At 32.5% G+C, this 13,586-nt stretch overlaps 2 protein-coding genes across 4 annotated transcripts; one reads left to right on the forward strand and one right to left on the reverse strand.

Moving 5' to 3' along the window:
- Positions 1 to 663: 663 nt before the first annotated feature.
- Positions 664 to 2,912, forward strand: LOC140749387 (uncharacterized). 3 transcript variants are annotated; one of them, XM_073082417.1, is made up of 4 exons: positions 664 to 997; positions 1,552 to 1,723; positions 2,310 to 2,441; positions 2,603 to 2,912. In XM_073082417.1, exons 1-4 carry the CDS (start codon positions 912 to 914, stop codon positions 2,858 to 2,860), a joined length of 648 nt encoding a protein of 215 aa, XP_072938518.1. In that variant the 5' UTR covers positions 664 to 911; the 3' UTR covers positions 2,861 to 2,912. The 3 variants fall into 3 exon arrangements, with proteins under 3 accessions (XP_072938518.1, XP_072938517.1, XP_072938519.1); XM_073082416.1 differs by having other exon boundaries at positions 666 to 993; XM_073082418.1 differs by lacking the exon at positions 664 to 997 and adding an exon at positions 1,094 to 1,138.
- Positions 2,913 to 7,256: 4,344 nt separating this feature from the next.
- LOC140749535 (uncharacterized protein CG5902) lies at positions 7,257 to 13,537 on the reverse strand. The gene is made up of 4 exons (XM_073082618.1): positions 13,200 to 13,537; positions 11,346 to 11,431; positions 10,117 to 10,347; positions 7,257 to 9,270 (listed from the first exon to the last, which is right to left on the reverse strand). The coding sequence occupies exons 1-4, from the start codon at positions 13,391 to 13,393 to the stop codon at positions 9,116 to 9,118; spliced, it is 666 nt and encodes a 221-aa protein (XP_072938719.1). The 5' UTR covers positions 13,394 to 13,537; the 3' UTR covers positions 7,257 to 9,115.
- Between the last annotated feature and the right edge of the window lie 49 nt (positions 13,538 to 13,586).

Below are 13,586 nucleotides of genomic sequence, written 5' to 3' on the forward strand. Positions count from 1 at the left end.
TTAGTCGTTTCTAACTTTCTAATTTAAATAGTTGTTTTTGCACTTTAGAGATACACCGTTGCGACAACTGTATACATATTTGATGCCTCCCACGTAAGTTGTATCTTTAACATCAACTGTAATGGAGCGTGATTCGAAGATTCACATCGTCACAAATTTTTGTATTTTTCTGAAATTTTATAAAGTATGTAAATGTAGTTTTGTTCTTGTATCCAAATTGGGAAAGAAAAAAGTATAATGCAAATGTGAATCTTTGGAACACAGTCATTTATAGTTTATGTTTTAGAGATACAACTTATAATTTACATAGTTTTAATACATATAATGAATAATTAATATATAATAGGTATCTATAGATATTTGGCTGGCCACTAGGGGCGCTTTAGGGGAGACAAAAAATACGTAGAGTTTCCTCTCTATAACATGTATATAATAATACTCTATGGTTTACTCCTTTAAAAAAGTGGCGGCGGTCCATTGACAAGACGCTCGGCTAGACTGCCAGCTGACAATCTTATGTTATATTTTTAACAAAAGAAGAAGATTTTTTTTTTTTAAAACAACTTAGACAAAACAGAAGAATTTGGCTGTAAAATTAATTTATCTTTGCGTAATTATAAGTTGAATTCTTTTTCAACCACAGATAAATTAAAATTCAACTGTCATCTATCAATATCAGCTGTGAAAATGTTCAAAATGTGATTATTAATTGTCAAATTGTTACATATCTTTGTGAAATGATATTTCTTTCAAATAAGCTTTTTTAATTCCCTGCTAATATTTTAATACGCTTCATGACATAAACACGTAATAGTTTCTTATATATATCATATTAGGATCAGTTTATACAAAATACACGCCGTATTTTTCTATAGTTATGGCATTAAGGAAATCGTCAGAAATTCCGAAGGATGCCGTTGCGTTTGCGGATGAAGGAGATGCAGCACTTTATATTTGGGATATCGTATATGAATGGGATAAACTTTCACAAACGTAGGTATCGTACAGATAGTGTTTACTAGTTTTTATCAGGTAAGGTTATGTTCAAATCCGGTCTTGGTCGAAAGAAAGGTGATATAACACTCTTGATCTGACTTGATCGTCATTACATTGGCATCACGTTTCAGTCGATGGTTAGGTACAAATATTTATTTTATTTTGATTTGAGCCTTGCAATACATAACAGGAACTAAGGGGAGACTTACTGTTTAAGCTTGTTCACACTACTGTATTTTAGGTGTAAGAGAATTGTAGAAAAGGTGGAAAACCATTATGATTGGTATGGGAAAGTCCCACTACTATAGATAACAAATCACGTATCACTCACGTAGCAACACAATTTGTAGTCAGCTTCATCTAGAACTGTGGGCTAAAAATGTTTTCTATTCAAAATAATCTGTAAAAGATTTCCATGGTAGGCAACAAATTCCTTAATATTATAAAAAATCTTCAGTTGAGTATCAATCTATCTGTGTTCAAATTCACAATTAACTTAATAATAGTAAATAGTAGACATAATAAAAAATGTTACATTTCATTTTCTTATTGCAGATGGGCTCTACGATTCGGTCCTATGATTCTAGGAGGAATCAATGCAATGTGTGGGTTAACTATCAACAAATATTACCGCCACAGATTTAAACTTGGCCCGTATGGGTACCTGTCTTCTGCTATACCTATATGTCTTATGCCTGGAATACTTACTACATTATTCCACAATTACGTAAGTTTAAAAAAAAATTATATGTTTATTTGTTGAATTACCATACCTGTATACCTTACCTTTTATGGTTATTGACGACCTGCGTGGCAGAGCGATCACCATACCGATCTTACGTGCAGAGGGTCCCGGGTTCGATCCCCGGCCAGACAGATATCTGAATGATTTAGATTTCTGTTTCTGGGTCTGGGTGTTTGTGTATTTGTCTCTGTGTGTGTCCATGGCACCCACAATACAGGGAATCCTAGTGTGGGGCTGTGAGTGTAGAAAGCATTATTTTTTTTATTGTTAAATATAGTTCTTTACATTATACTGGCGAATAAAATAAAGGTATGCATGTAGTGAAGACCTGAAGACCACTGTACCTCTCTAACATGTCATTTAGTCATAAAGAAATGGCCCCTTATCTAAATGATGAAATTTGAATTATACTCTGGGTATGTTTGTTAGGTGATATCTGTGTACAGAACACCTGCAACATCTTAATGAGGCTGATATTAAGTGTAAACTCAATTTTAAAATGGATGTAAAACTAAACTGTTATTTTTAATAATACTGTACACACTAAAATGTGATACAAATATTTCAGCTAATAAGTACAGATATGTTGCTAATGAAAAGTAAATCTTGCCCAATTTGTTATGAAACAAAGGCTGCAGCTATTCAGTCTGGATTTGGACTGGCCTATCCCTTGCTTTTGGGGTCCACTGCTGCACTTCTGGTAAGTTTTTTTACCTTAAAATTTTACAACAATTAAGAACATATTTCATGTAATATAGTCTCAGAAAGATTGAATATTGATAATAATTAGATGTTGCCTATATACGAGTAGCTTGCATGTTAAATCAAGATACATTATTGATATGTACAATTACTTTTCAGTTTGCCAACAGATACTCATCATTTAGGGTTCCAGAATTAACAGAAGGCCCTAAAGTTATGTTAAAGTTTCTGACAAAGCACACCAAACCATTTACTGGTACATTGATATATATGGCAGCAATTCAGGTTGCTGCTTCGTCTATTTTAACATACTTCGAAATGAGAAACAGCTTCAAACTAAGGCATGAGTTGCTTGAAATCGAGAAGAAGTTGCTACAAGAACGAGGAGAAGAATTGAATAATGAAATTATTAATTAATATAACTAAATCGTAGTAATAGCTTGTAAATAGATGTTGTACTGTTATATTATCAGTTCTTTTCATTTACAAAAAATACTACATTATTATGACTACTACTCTATTTCATGTAGGCTCCTTAAATAATAAGTTTCAAATACACACATAAGGAAAACAATAAATTAGAATTACCCCAAAACCCTCATATGTTTTAAATAGTCATTATTGCCCATAGCCTTTTGAAAGTTCCTATAAAAATCTTCTCAGTATAACACTTTTAAACAATCTAGCATATCTCGAATTTGGTCTCTCTTTATGTACAAAATAATAAATAAAATGTTTCCTTTCCATTTAGAAAATAACTTGTTCTTTGTTGCAGTTGTTCACGAAACACTAACAGACACCTTCATATTATCTGTTTATATTTGTATACATTATATATACAGATAACCATAAGACCAACATAAGGATTAAAAATGAAAATCAAAACATTAATGTAACCTATATTATTTTTACTTTATAACCATACTTTACGAATTACAAAAACGGACAACAAACTAATCACACAACTGCCACCGGAGAAAGTACATCACTAAGTTTTGAACACATACAAAACTGTATCTTATTTCTAAGGGCGACCGTTCGTAAGTGCACCATTACAACATCTTACGTACAGTTCGTCTCGACCAATAGGAGTCAAGTGTAACAAACGGAGTGATTCTATTGGCTGACCATGCATGACATTCTCATTGGTTACTCATACTGTCAGATTATAAACGGAGTCGCCACAGGACTAAAGTCAAACACCTAGATAACTTATTACACAATTTTGTAAAAGTAAATCGATGTCTATCTTCATATTTCTAATTGCATTATCATTAATTATTGCTAATAACTTGTACACGCTTATTTAATATTATAGTAAAAGAAATATTACTCTCTCATATAATAAGATACAAGGTGTTTTGTGAAATATTTGTATAAAATATTTCTTTATCGACAAAGATCAAACCGCGCTGCTTTTAATTAAACCCTTGCATTATTGCTAAATGCTTAGAAAAAGTTCCGATAAAATCATCTTATAACACAAGCACAGCATTGTAAGTTTGTTCTCTTAGTACCGTTTCGTTCTTGCAGTAATAAAGTCGATATATTTTTAAAGGTAACCTACGAGATTTCACAATATCTAGCTCTCTATTAGGGCACAAATTTGAAACATATACACTATGAGAAAAGTATCTATAGTTCGTCAATCGTACCTTTAAATATCAAACGGTCTATGATTGTGCGAGGTACTATTTTCAGTCCAAAATCAAAATAATCCTTAGTTTATCGATAAACATAAATACGTATAGTATATAGTTATGTTTAACTACAGCTTTATAATAATTTATAGTTAATATAGTTCCAACATTTGATTTAAACGCCTGTTGCAGTGATTTAAAAATTGCATTCCCAACTTTACAACTGCATAAAAAAGACAAGATTTTTGTGGTGTATAATCATTGTATATTTGCTGTTTCTTTCATAGTTTTTGGACAAAATACTAATTATTTATTATATGTTTATTTAAAGTTTTAAAACATTATAAATTAAAGCAACGGTTACTTTTATTTAACTAAAACCTTTCATAAAAATAATATTTTGTTGAAACTTAGTGCTGATTTACTTGGGAACTATAGCTCACAATTTATAGAATTTCAATACACAGTGCAATTCAATATTGCGTAACAAATTGAACTTATTTGTATAAAAAATTAAATCACAATTCCATATTACACCATCAAAGACCGTTGAAAGAAAGGTAGCCAGGTCACTTTAACAAAACAAGAGCGTACGTTTTAAAACAACAACAATCGTATTAAAAATATCAATAAAGTAAGTTAGCCACTTACACTCTATAACAAATTAAACCTTAGTTTATTATTACTATCCATTTTTTTGTAATTGTTTTCATATTATATATAATTTTTTTTTGCATTTTTTCCTTTCATACATATAATCGAAGATCGACAAATCGAAAGATTTGACGGGTTAACTTTTTTTGAAGGATTTTTATAATATTTTATATTCTCACACACTACCCGCACGCCAAAAGGCAATAAATTGACCGCTGGCGGTCGTGAACCAAACTTAAGAAACGTAAAATAAGTTGTTGACCAAAGCGGACGATGTAAGCCTTTTAGTGGGTACATAAACACTCAACAGCACAAAAGTGTACTTATCTAATCAATACGCTAAGTACACAAAAATAAAATTCAGTGCAACCGTGCGAAAAATAGATCTGACCAGTCACAGATTTAAGAGATGATACACACCTAACGTGCCACCCTCGGTCCGCTATCAAATAACCATATTCAGTTATTTATTTTCTCTGTTCGGTAATGAAATATTCTTGGCCAGAAACTTAACAGATTGTTCCATGTTTTAAATTATTCTATCAGACTGAGTGAGACCGGAAGAGTGACCGTTGCAGGCATAGAGTACAAACATACACAATTTCAGCAAACAGTAAAAATTAAGATTACAATTGTCTAACTAATATGTGGGATAAATGTAAAGAGTGGGTTTACAATGTTCGGTATATGATTTTGTTTTGATATTGAAATCCTCGAGACATTTGCAGAGTAAAGTTTTTGATATATTCCTACAAGACTGTTGAAATTTAATGAAAATGGGAAATGCAAAATTTTATGGCAGTAACGCCAATTGTAAAATTATATTGTATTATCACAAATTATCTTTCAGTTCATTTGATTATAAATTATGTAGAAAAATGTGAGTAAAACGAAACCTCACTTTATTTCTTGTACTTCATATTTTATATGTTGTACCAGGGCCTTCTGCTAATAAAGGCAGTTAGGATTAATATACAACTATGTCAAACGGAACTGTAACTTACTCGACACCAATCCTGAATCTGATACCAAAAAATATAAATAAATTTACAAGTCGAAAGGGCACATGTGTTCAAGATTTTATTAAATCCATACAAAATCATACTATATCCGCCGTTTATCATTAAAATAATACAGAAATTTTGCTATTTTATGGTTTGAGTCAAAATTATATCAGAGCTGTCAAAGCTTAGAGGATTTCAATATACTATGCTTCTAATTAACACGTTGATTTCATAAACGTATCACTTTTTCATACATTAGTACTGTAATGTACACCCTGGTTTAACCCTTATAGCTTAATATGTTGATAATATTTCTCTACGATTAGTAGATTATTGTTGACTAATGCATGTAGAATGTAGATACATTAAGGATCATTTCCAATTTTTTAACCCTGTATAGACTTAATAAGAAACATGCCAACAATTTTTGCATTCATAAAATAAATGATTCAATGCATATGTACTGAAGACAAAAATGTCATAACTTATTTTGATAAATACTTTACCGGACATTTTATTTTATAACTAGACGTCCTAATTACGTGCTTCAATGAACCATGTAACCACATACCTACAAGGTTGATACTAGAGCGATCTCTTAACAAACTAGACATTATAGACATGAATAGCGCTATTGAATTTTAGTCAAACGTTACATTAAGAATAATAACATAAGTAGTATATGATATGTGGTTATAGGTGAATATTTCATAAACTGTAGGTACGTTAGTTTAATTATGCCATTGATTTCCACTCATTACCACATACTTGTAGATAGAGTACAGTGTCAAACTATTATGCACCATAACTATAAGTACACGCGCCCTTTTATGTACGATAAATTTAACTTAAAACATACAATCTTAAGATGGTCCCACGCAAATATAGAAAATTATATTTAATAGTCCGAAGAATCCACTTAAATGTATTATATTAAAGATTTTTATATATTTTTCTATTACATTAAACAACCCATGGTCATTTTCATCCTTTACATGTATGCATTAGTCAAGAAAAATCTAAATCTTCTTATAATTATTGTCCCAAACAGTATTTATACATTCATAACCAAATTAAACAATTTGAAGCTACAAAGAAATTAATATTTTTACCTATTTAAACAAAGATAACAATTTATTACAAAATTTCTACTTAGTGTAGAAAACTTCCAAAATTTGCATCTGCTAGGCTAGAGATGTGCCGAGTCAGGTCGACTCGAGTCAGTACTCAAGTACTTACATAAACTCGCATACTCGAGTACCAGTAATACTCGAATACTGACGATACTCGTACACTACAACTACTACTCGTACAAGTAAAAACTTGTTTAATTTTGTGTAGTGAGTGGCGTTTTTTTTTCTTTTTTGCTCTTCCGTGCTATTGGACTGTATGTTGTGCAAAGTACTCGAGTACTTTGTGAATACTTTGGACTCGAGTACTGACTAGATTCTTTTTTATATGAGTACTAAAGTACTTGAATACCAAAAATGGCCGACTCGGCACATCATTATCTGCTACCTGTGAACTATGGTTCACAGAAGTTGATGTGACAATTATTTTGTTTCAAAGCCATGTGTATCCCAATAGACTCGATATAGGCACGCAGTGGCCGCAGCAACAAAGTTGGAAGTTTTATAACCCACGTAAATGATGTCAAATTAGAAACAAAGTGCACGTCCACCCTTTGAACGTAAGCAATCAACACAAACACTCGAATTACTGAAAATGGTCGGTTTCACCAAATTGACTTTAAACACTGACGTCACCATAGATTTAAACCATGTGATGTGTCCTCAAGCTTAAAATTTATGCTATGATCGAAAACGTGAAATTATAACTTAAATTAAATCTTCTACCAATAATATAATATACCAAGAATTGTAGTGTTTTCTAAAATGGGGCAGCTTAATAATTTCGTAAGCTATCTATAAATTTAAATCCATGGATGACAAAAATCGCTAATATTATCCAAAATGATTCATAATATCAAGATCACGAGACAAGACGTTTTATGGAAGCCACAGTCATAACCTCATCAACCTGAACTCAAAATCAAACTCGAACTTTATATTTATACACCCTCTGTGTTACCAGTAATTTTAAATAACTAAAAGAAAATGCTATACGTAAATTTCTGTCAGTCATTTAAAATATCAACATTGTAATACAGCAGCACAAAATACCATCACTCCAAACCAAGTAGCCAGTCAATTTTTAGCACAATAAAAAACAAACACGTATTGCAACATTCCAAAAACTCGAATTCACTTTACTATATTTTAAATGATTCTTTTGTTAAGATCAACCAAATACTGCGTCATTGAAATTTAGTGATGAGATAGCTGATGTACATGACTTCCAAAAATCAAAGATCTAAAAGAATACATACATGTATAATGTATATAAATTGTATAAGCATAAACTTATTCTGATGCACGGCACATCTCTTGAAAAAATGTCAAAGATTGTTAGGCTTGAATTCGATTGAGAGTTATCAAACTCGATCTGTTGTTTACACTTTTTGCGTAAGGTGAGTGAAATCTTTATATTTTTGAGCATTATACTCGTACTAATAAAAATTCAGTGTCTCTGAGTGTAATTATAAAATAACTGCCATTTTTGAAGAGTTAAAAATAAAGATTTACTTTTTATATATTCAACTTGTCGCAAATTTTCAGGCGCAGAGGATATTGTGATTAAAGAGATTGAGCGTGAAGTTGCCGTGCTGTAAACCTTATTTTGGACAATATTGGCGTTAACACTAACATATACATTATACGTTCAAATTTCGATTTGCGTAGTGGGTGTTCAGTCTATAATCGCATATAATAAAAATCTCACCATATAACATTTTTCAACTTGCTTGAGCCCACGACTTCTCGTCCCTAAAATGCCTTTGTGACCATACAATAAAATGCTGTGCAAATCTTTCGAACAGAAGTGAGGCGGATTGCAAAGTTCTATCTTAACCGATCGTATATTATAAAATGGACATTATATCCTATCACGATTACAGATAGACGCCTATATTATACAATTTAATAAACGATGCACTCGCGTCCGGGGACGCTTTTAAAGCGATTTAATAACTTCATTGTTTCAAAGATGGCACCTTTGATGTTCCGTGTAGGAATGTCGTTGGCAGTGATTCATTAAGATTAATCGTTCTCGTACCACGAGACGCTCGTTCCGGGGTCACTTTGAGCACAACGCTTGCGGGGCGTACCTCGTCCGTGGGCCGACGCGTGTCCGACAGGGTGATGTTCCCAGCTCGCTCCACTATACGTAAACTTAGATGCTACGTTAACACTATACCTACGACGGTGCGCGTCCGTCCGATACCGTGAGTGCGGCGCGGGCGCGGCGGCCGGCCGCTAGCAGCGCTGGTTGATGTACTCGTTGTAGGTGGCCGACACCTCCTCCGACTGGTAGCGCGTCAGCTTGATGCTGCGTCGCATGTCGCTCGTGATCACCGCCTTGTAACCCCCCTTCCGGAGCAGGGAGTCGATTGTTTGGATTTGGTCCCAACCTGGAATGTTTTTACATTTCATTAGGTGTTTTTGTAACGAAAATACTATTTAGATAAAATGTGCACGTTAAATAGTATAAATTTATTCGTGAACTTCACGTACAATATAGCTCCTAGTTAAATAAGTTATGCACACATGCAACTCAATATAAGATAACATGACACAATTTATAACACAATTTGACAAGTAAATCTCAATACAAAGTACTGTTCTTGCATGATTGTTATCAAACTTGTTAGAGTTGTATTATACTCATGTGCACACATGATACTCATGTGAGGGACATTGCTGTTTATTGTACGATTGCATCCTTTAGTAAGCTCTATGAAATATAATGGAGCAGGAGTTGTTCGAAATTACATGGCAACGACACTATGCTTAATTTTAATTTAAGTATGTTTTAATTATTATTTTACATCTAGAAGGATTTTGTGAGGCGTAATTTTTCCGTTTTGTAATAACTGTATTTGAAAAGTGATGATATACATAGTAATTAATATATAAACACAATACATACCTACATAGACACTTATTAGCAACTCCTACCTGCATAAACTCCTACACTCCCATGCATCTAGGTTCGAGCTTTTGAGGGATTGGGTCGTTTAAATTCTTAATTTAAGAATAATCAAATGCCACTTCACATCAAAGTACATATGCCTGTTCGCATAATTCTACTTCTTGTAACATGGTAACCATAGTCCACTACGACGGTTTTAGACGCAATTTGCAATTATTTTTATACCAATAGCGATTTTAAGTATATGGCCGTGACGTAAGCAAATACACTATACTTAAAGATACACTTTAAATATTAAAATATGCTTCAAATAAATAATAAATACCTTGTTCAGTAGCGACTTGAGGTAAGTAGGTTGCAGTGCGCTTAGAGCCGCGCTCGCTGACAAACTCAATCCGAATGCCATGCTTGCCCAGCTTCCAGTCCAGGTAGTGCTCCGCCTCCTCGAAGTGTTGCAGGATGGACACCGACACCGTGAGCCGGGGCACCTCCTCCCGAGTAATGGGAGTGAACCGCGAGTCCTTCAGGGCGCTCGTTATTGCATATTCTCGGAGCCCTGAGGGTTATACAATACAGGCATGGGAAACCGAGATTAAATAATCGATCAATTTAATGAATGTTATGGACAAAGAAACGATTTTTGTAATTCGTGTTACTGCATAGATGTCAGGCACCAAAAAAAAAGTGATTTAATTTTTTCGATATTTATATAGATCGTTTTAATCTAAATTAGATCGATTTGTAAATCGATCTTCAACGGAAAGAATCGTCGTGTTTATCACAATGTGTATTGTACTAGCATCATGTTTTTATACATATTATAAGGAACGCGAAATGAATCCTTCAAGGTTGATAATGCATTTGTGAATGACTCAATGTTTCATTAATAAAATGTAAATAATATTGTATACTTACCTTAAAGTGGGTCATATACCCTGTTTTCAATATACATATAAATATACATAAATTAAAACTCATAAAAATAAAAGACAAGTTTTCACAGAAAAAGCTTTAAAGTTTAATTTAGATATGCACCAATTAGAACTTTTAATGACTGCATAATAATTCATATGCACATAGTGACTACAATGATAATGAATTATGTACGTCACTATCATTACAGCAGTGAGTAGAATAAATGATTAACCATTTAATATTGTTTTAATTTACCTGGATCTGTCAATAGTCAATGCAACTTATATTACTCTAGAGTCTAGACATAATTCTGAGGAAATAAGAAAGAAACCAATCTTACTGCAGGTTTTAAGCAACAGAGGAAGGTAATGTTTTTCAAATGTATGTAGGTATGTATGTCTCATTCTTTCGCACGCCATACAGTCCAAACAGTTCATCAGTTCAACATAATAATATAGGCGTGGATGGATTAGTCTAAATTACGGGAGTTAACATAGGCTATATTTTTAAGCAGTTGGATGTTTATTTTAATGATTATTACCAGTTACAATTATAATTACAATATTAACACGAAAAAATATTCTACATGTTATGTATATACAAATTACATACATTGTTATCATATATTTTTTCATTTACCTGAATGCAAATGCATGGCATTAAAAGTTCCGATACACCCTCTGAGACGATGCTCCTTCCCAATCTTCCATGTCACAAAAAGAGGACTGAAATTAATGTTTTGTCAACTTTAAAACAATTAGCATGTGTAACATTGAAATAAGATAAGTCTACATTTTTTTGACATATTGTATAAATATGATAATAATAAAATAGTACATATTTAACTATCTATAACATAACCAAAATTATGAGTGCCACATAAATGCAGTCAGACAAAGAGAAGAATACAGACAAAGAAAACATTATTATATATGCATATTAATTATGTTCATTTCTGTTTGTTTAGGATCCTCATGCAATGCACTTATGAGAATCCTAGATCATCTATAACCTTAGAGAACAGTCCCTGGACCCTAGGAGTACACAACATTTGATTCTTATTTGGCTATATACTTCTTTACATGGGTCTGACCTGACACCTTGCAGATCTATTTTCAGGCATCCCAAATATTTACAGAGTAAAAAATTATCTAAGCTGCTCCCTGTGTCAATCTAGGTGTAGGTTTTTTCAAGGAGATAAAATTATTGTGCTTGTTTATGCTTTTATAATTTTCAGCAAAAGTTACGGGCTACATTTTTTATTATTTATATAGATAACTAGAATGACTATATAAAGTTTTATATATAACAAAGTCATAAGTTATAATTGTCAATGAATAACAATTTACATATGTTTATTATAAGCAATGAATAAACAATATACTTTATCTTTAATGTGTTTTTTGACAGACATCAAGCACACTTATTACTGATCTTTACCAGTTGATCCTGGTGCTGTTTTATTATGTGAATTAGAAGTAAGGCAGCTATTTATATTAGTAGTTTCAATTCATTTCTCAGAATGACAATCCCTTTTAAGCATGGCTGGAATTCTATTTTTAGTAAAATGTCTATGGCATTAAAGAACCATTTGCCTCTTATATTTAAAAAAGTGTTTAAGGTGACCCCTTTTAATTATTAATTTCCGAATTAATTATTAATTGATTCTATTATTGACCTGCATATCTAAAGTTATTAAAGCATTTTTCCTATCATATGATGAAATATGTTCCATGCTTATCTATCCATCCATCTCCAGTTATGGGGAAAGACCTCTACCCACTAGTAGGTCATACAAGGGTCACCAAAGGCTTACTTGCAAAAAATCCTATAGAGGACAGCTAATTTGTTTGAGAGCATTTTGCCCCTTCCATGATTTTTCTTAGCTACTCAAAGGATGTTGCAAGATGTGCAACAGTGTACTTTTATTGTCTTAGAGACATTAGCATACAATGGAAAAAGTATGTTAACACTAGTTGTTACAATGAGATTTTTTCCCATAATAATCTTTAATTATTAGTTCAGAAATTTGTATCAATGTGAGAAAATATGTTTTATCCAGATGTAAAATAAGAAAAATGTTATTAAATTTGTTAACTTAAGTGCAATTTGATAAATATAGATATTTCTTTATTAAAGATCTATAATTAAATGGATTTTAAACTTCTTTTATCTTAAGTTACATAAATACAAGTGAGTGGTTATTTTAAGAAAGTTATGAAAACAATGCATTGTTTGTAAACATATATGAATTATGCAAATTAGGGGAAAGTTGACAACAGTGCAACTGCATTATATGCATGACACATGAATATTGATTGTTGTCTTAAAACGAACTTCTAACAGTAGTCCTCACAAACTGTTTGGTATGGAGGAGGCAGTTGTTTGCTTACCGACCTAATTTGAACACAAAAGACTCGAGTGATCTAAGCAATCCCTCGTGATCCTCCCCAAAGACCTCGTGGTACGCTAGTTACTTCATCGCATACTTACTAGGCTTCGTTGGTGAAATTTGGCGTCTGTGGAGGTTCCATACTATGCAGCTGACAATACAAAACATCGAAACAAAAGTAACACATATCTGGAATAGCTACGGATTCATGGTAACCATTTATAGGTCGCTCTAGATTATTGCAGTACGAGTTGTTCAGTTTCTGTTTTTTCGTTCCACAACATACTGAAGACATGTTTGCTGCTATGTAACTTTAAACTTAACAATAAGAAACAAAGCAACCACTCAAATTCACAAAGTAAACGAAATCATACACACACACTCCTTCAATGGGGTTTTCCTGCTACGCGTGTGACAGATAGACAACACTGACATCTGACAGACTGTCCGATTTCCATAGTGATGTGCAGAATTTTGACATATTTTAC

This window comes from Epargyreus clarus, unplaced genomic scaffold (assembly GCF_041222505.1).
Source record: "Epargyreus clarus isolate Ecla_fem2 unplaced genomic scaffold, WU_Ecla_fem_2.2 ptg000018l, whole genome shotgun sequence".
Taxonomy (NCBI): domain Eukaryota; kingdom Metazoa; phylum Arthropoda; class Insecta; order Lepidoptera; family Hesperiidae; genus Epargyreus; species Epargyreus clarus.

Bases quoted from the DNA above. Each gene is read 5' to 3' on its own strand.
- LOC140749387 (XM_073082416.1), top strand. From the start codon at position 878: ATGGCATTAAGGAAATCGTCAGAAATTCCGAAGGATGCCGTTGCGTTT. The intron at 994-1,551 runs GTAGGTATCGTA...TTCTTATTGCAG, and splicing joins TGGGATAAACTTTCACAAAC to ATGGGCTCTACGATTCGGTC. The intron at 2,442-2,602 runs GTAAGTTTTTTT...ATTACTTTTCAG, and splicing joins GGTCCACTGCTGCACTTCTG to TTTGCCAACAGATACTCATC.
- LOC140749535 (XM_073082618.1), bottom strand. From the start codon at position 13,393: ATGTCTTCAGTATGTTGTGGAACGAAAAAACAGAAACTGAACAACTCG. The intron at 11,432-13,199 runs GTAAGTATGCGA...CATTAATTTCAG, and splicing joins AATTTCACCAACGAAGCCTA to TCCTCTTTTTGTGACATGGA. The intron at 10,348-11,345 runs GTAAATGAAAAA...TATAACCCTCAG, and splicing joins TGCCATGCATTTGCATTCAG to GGCTCCGAGAATATGCAATA.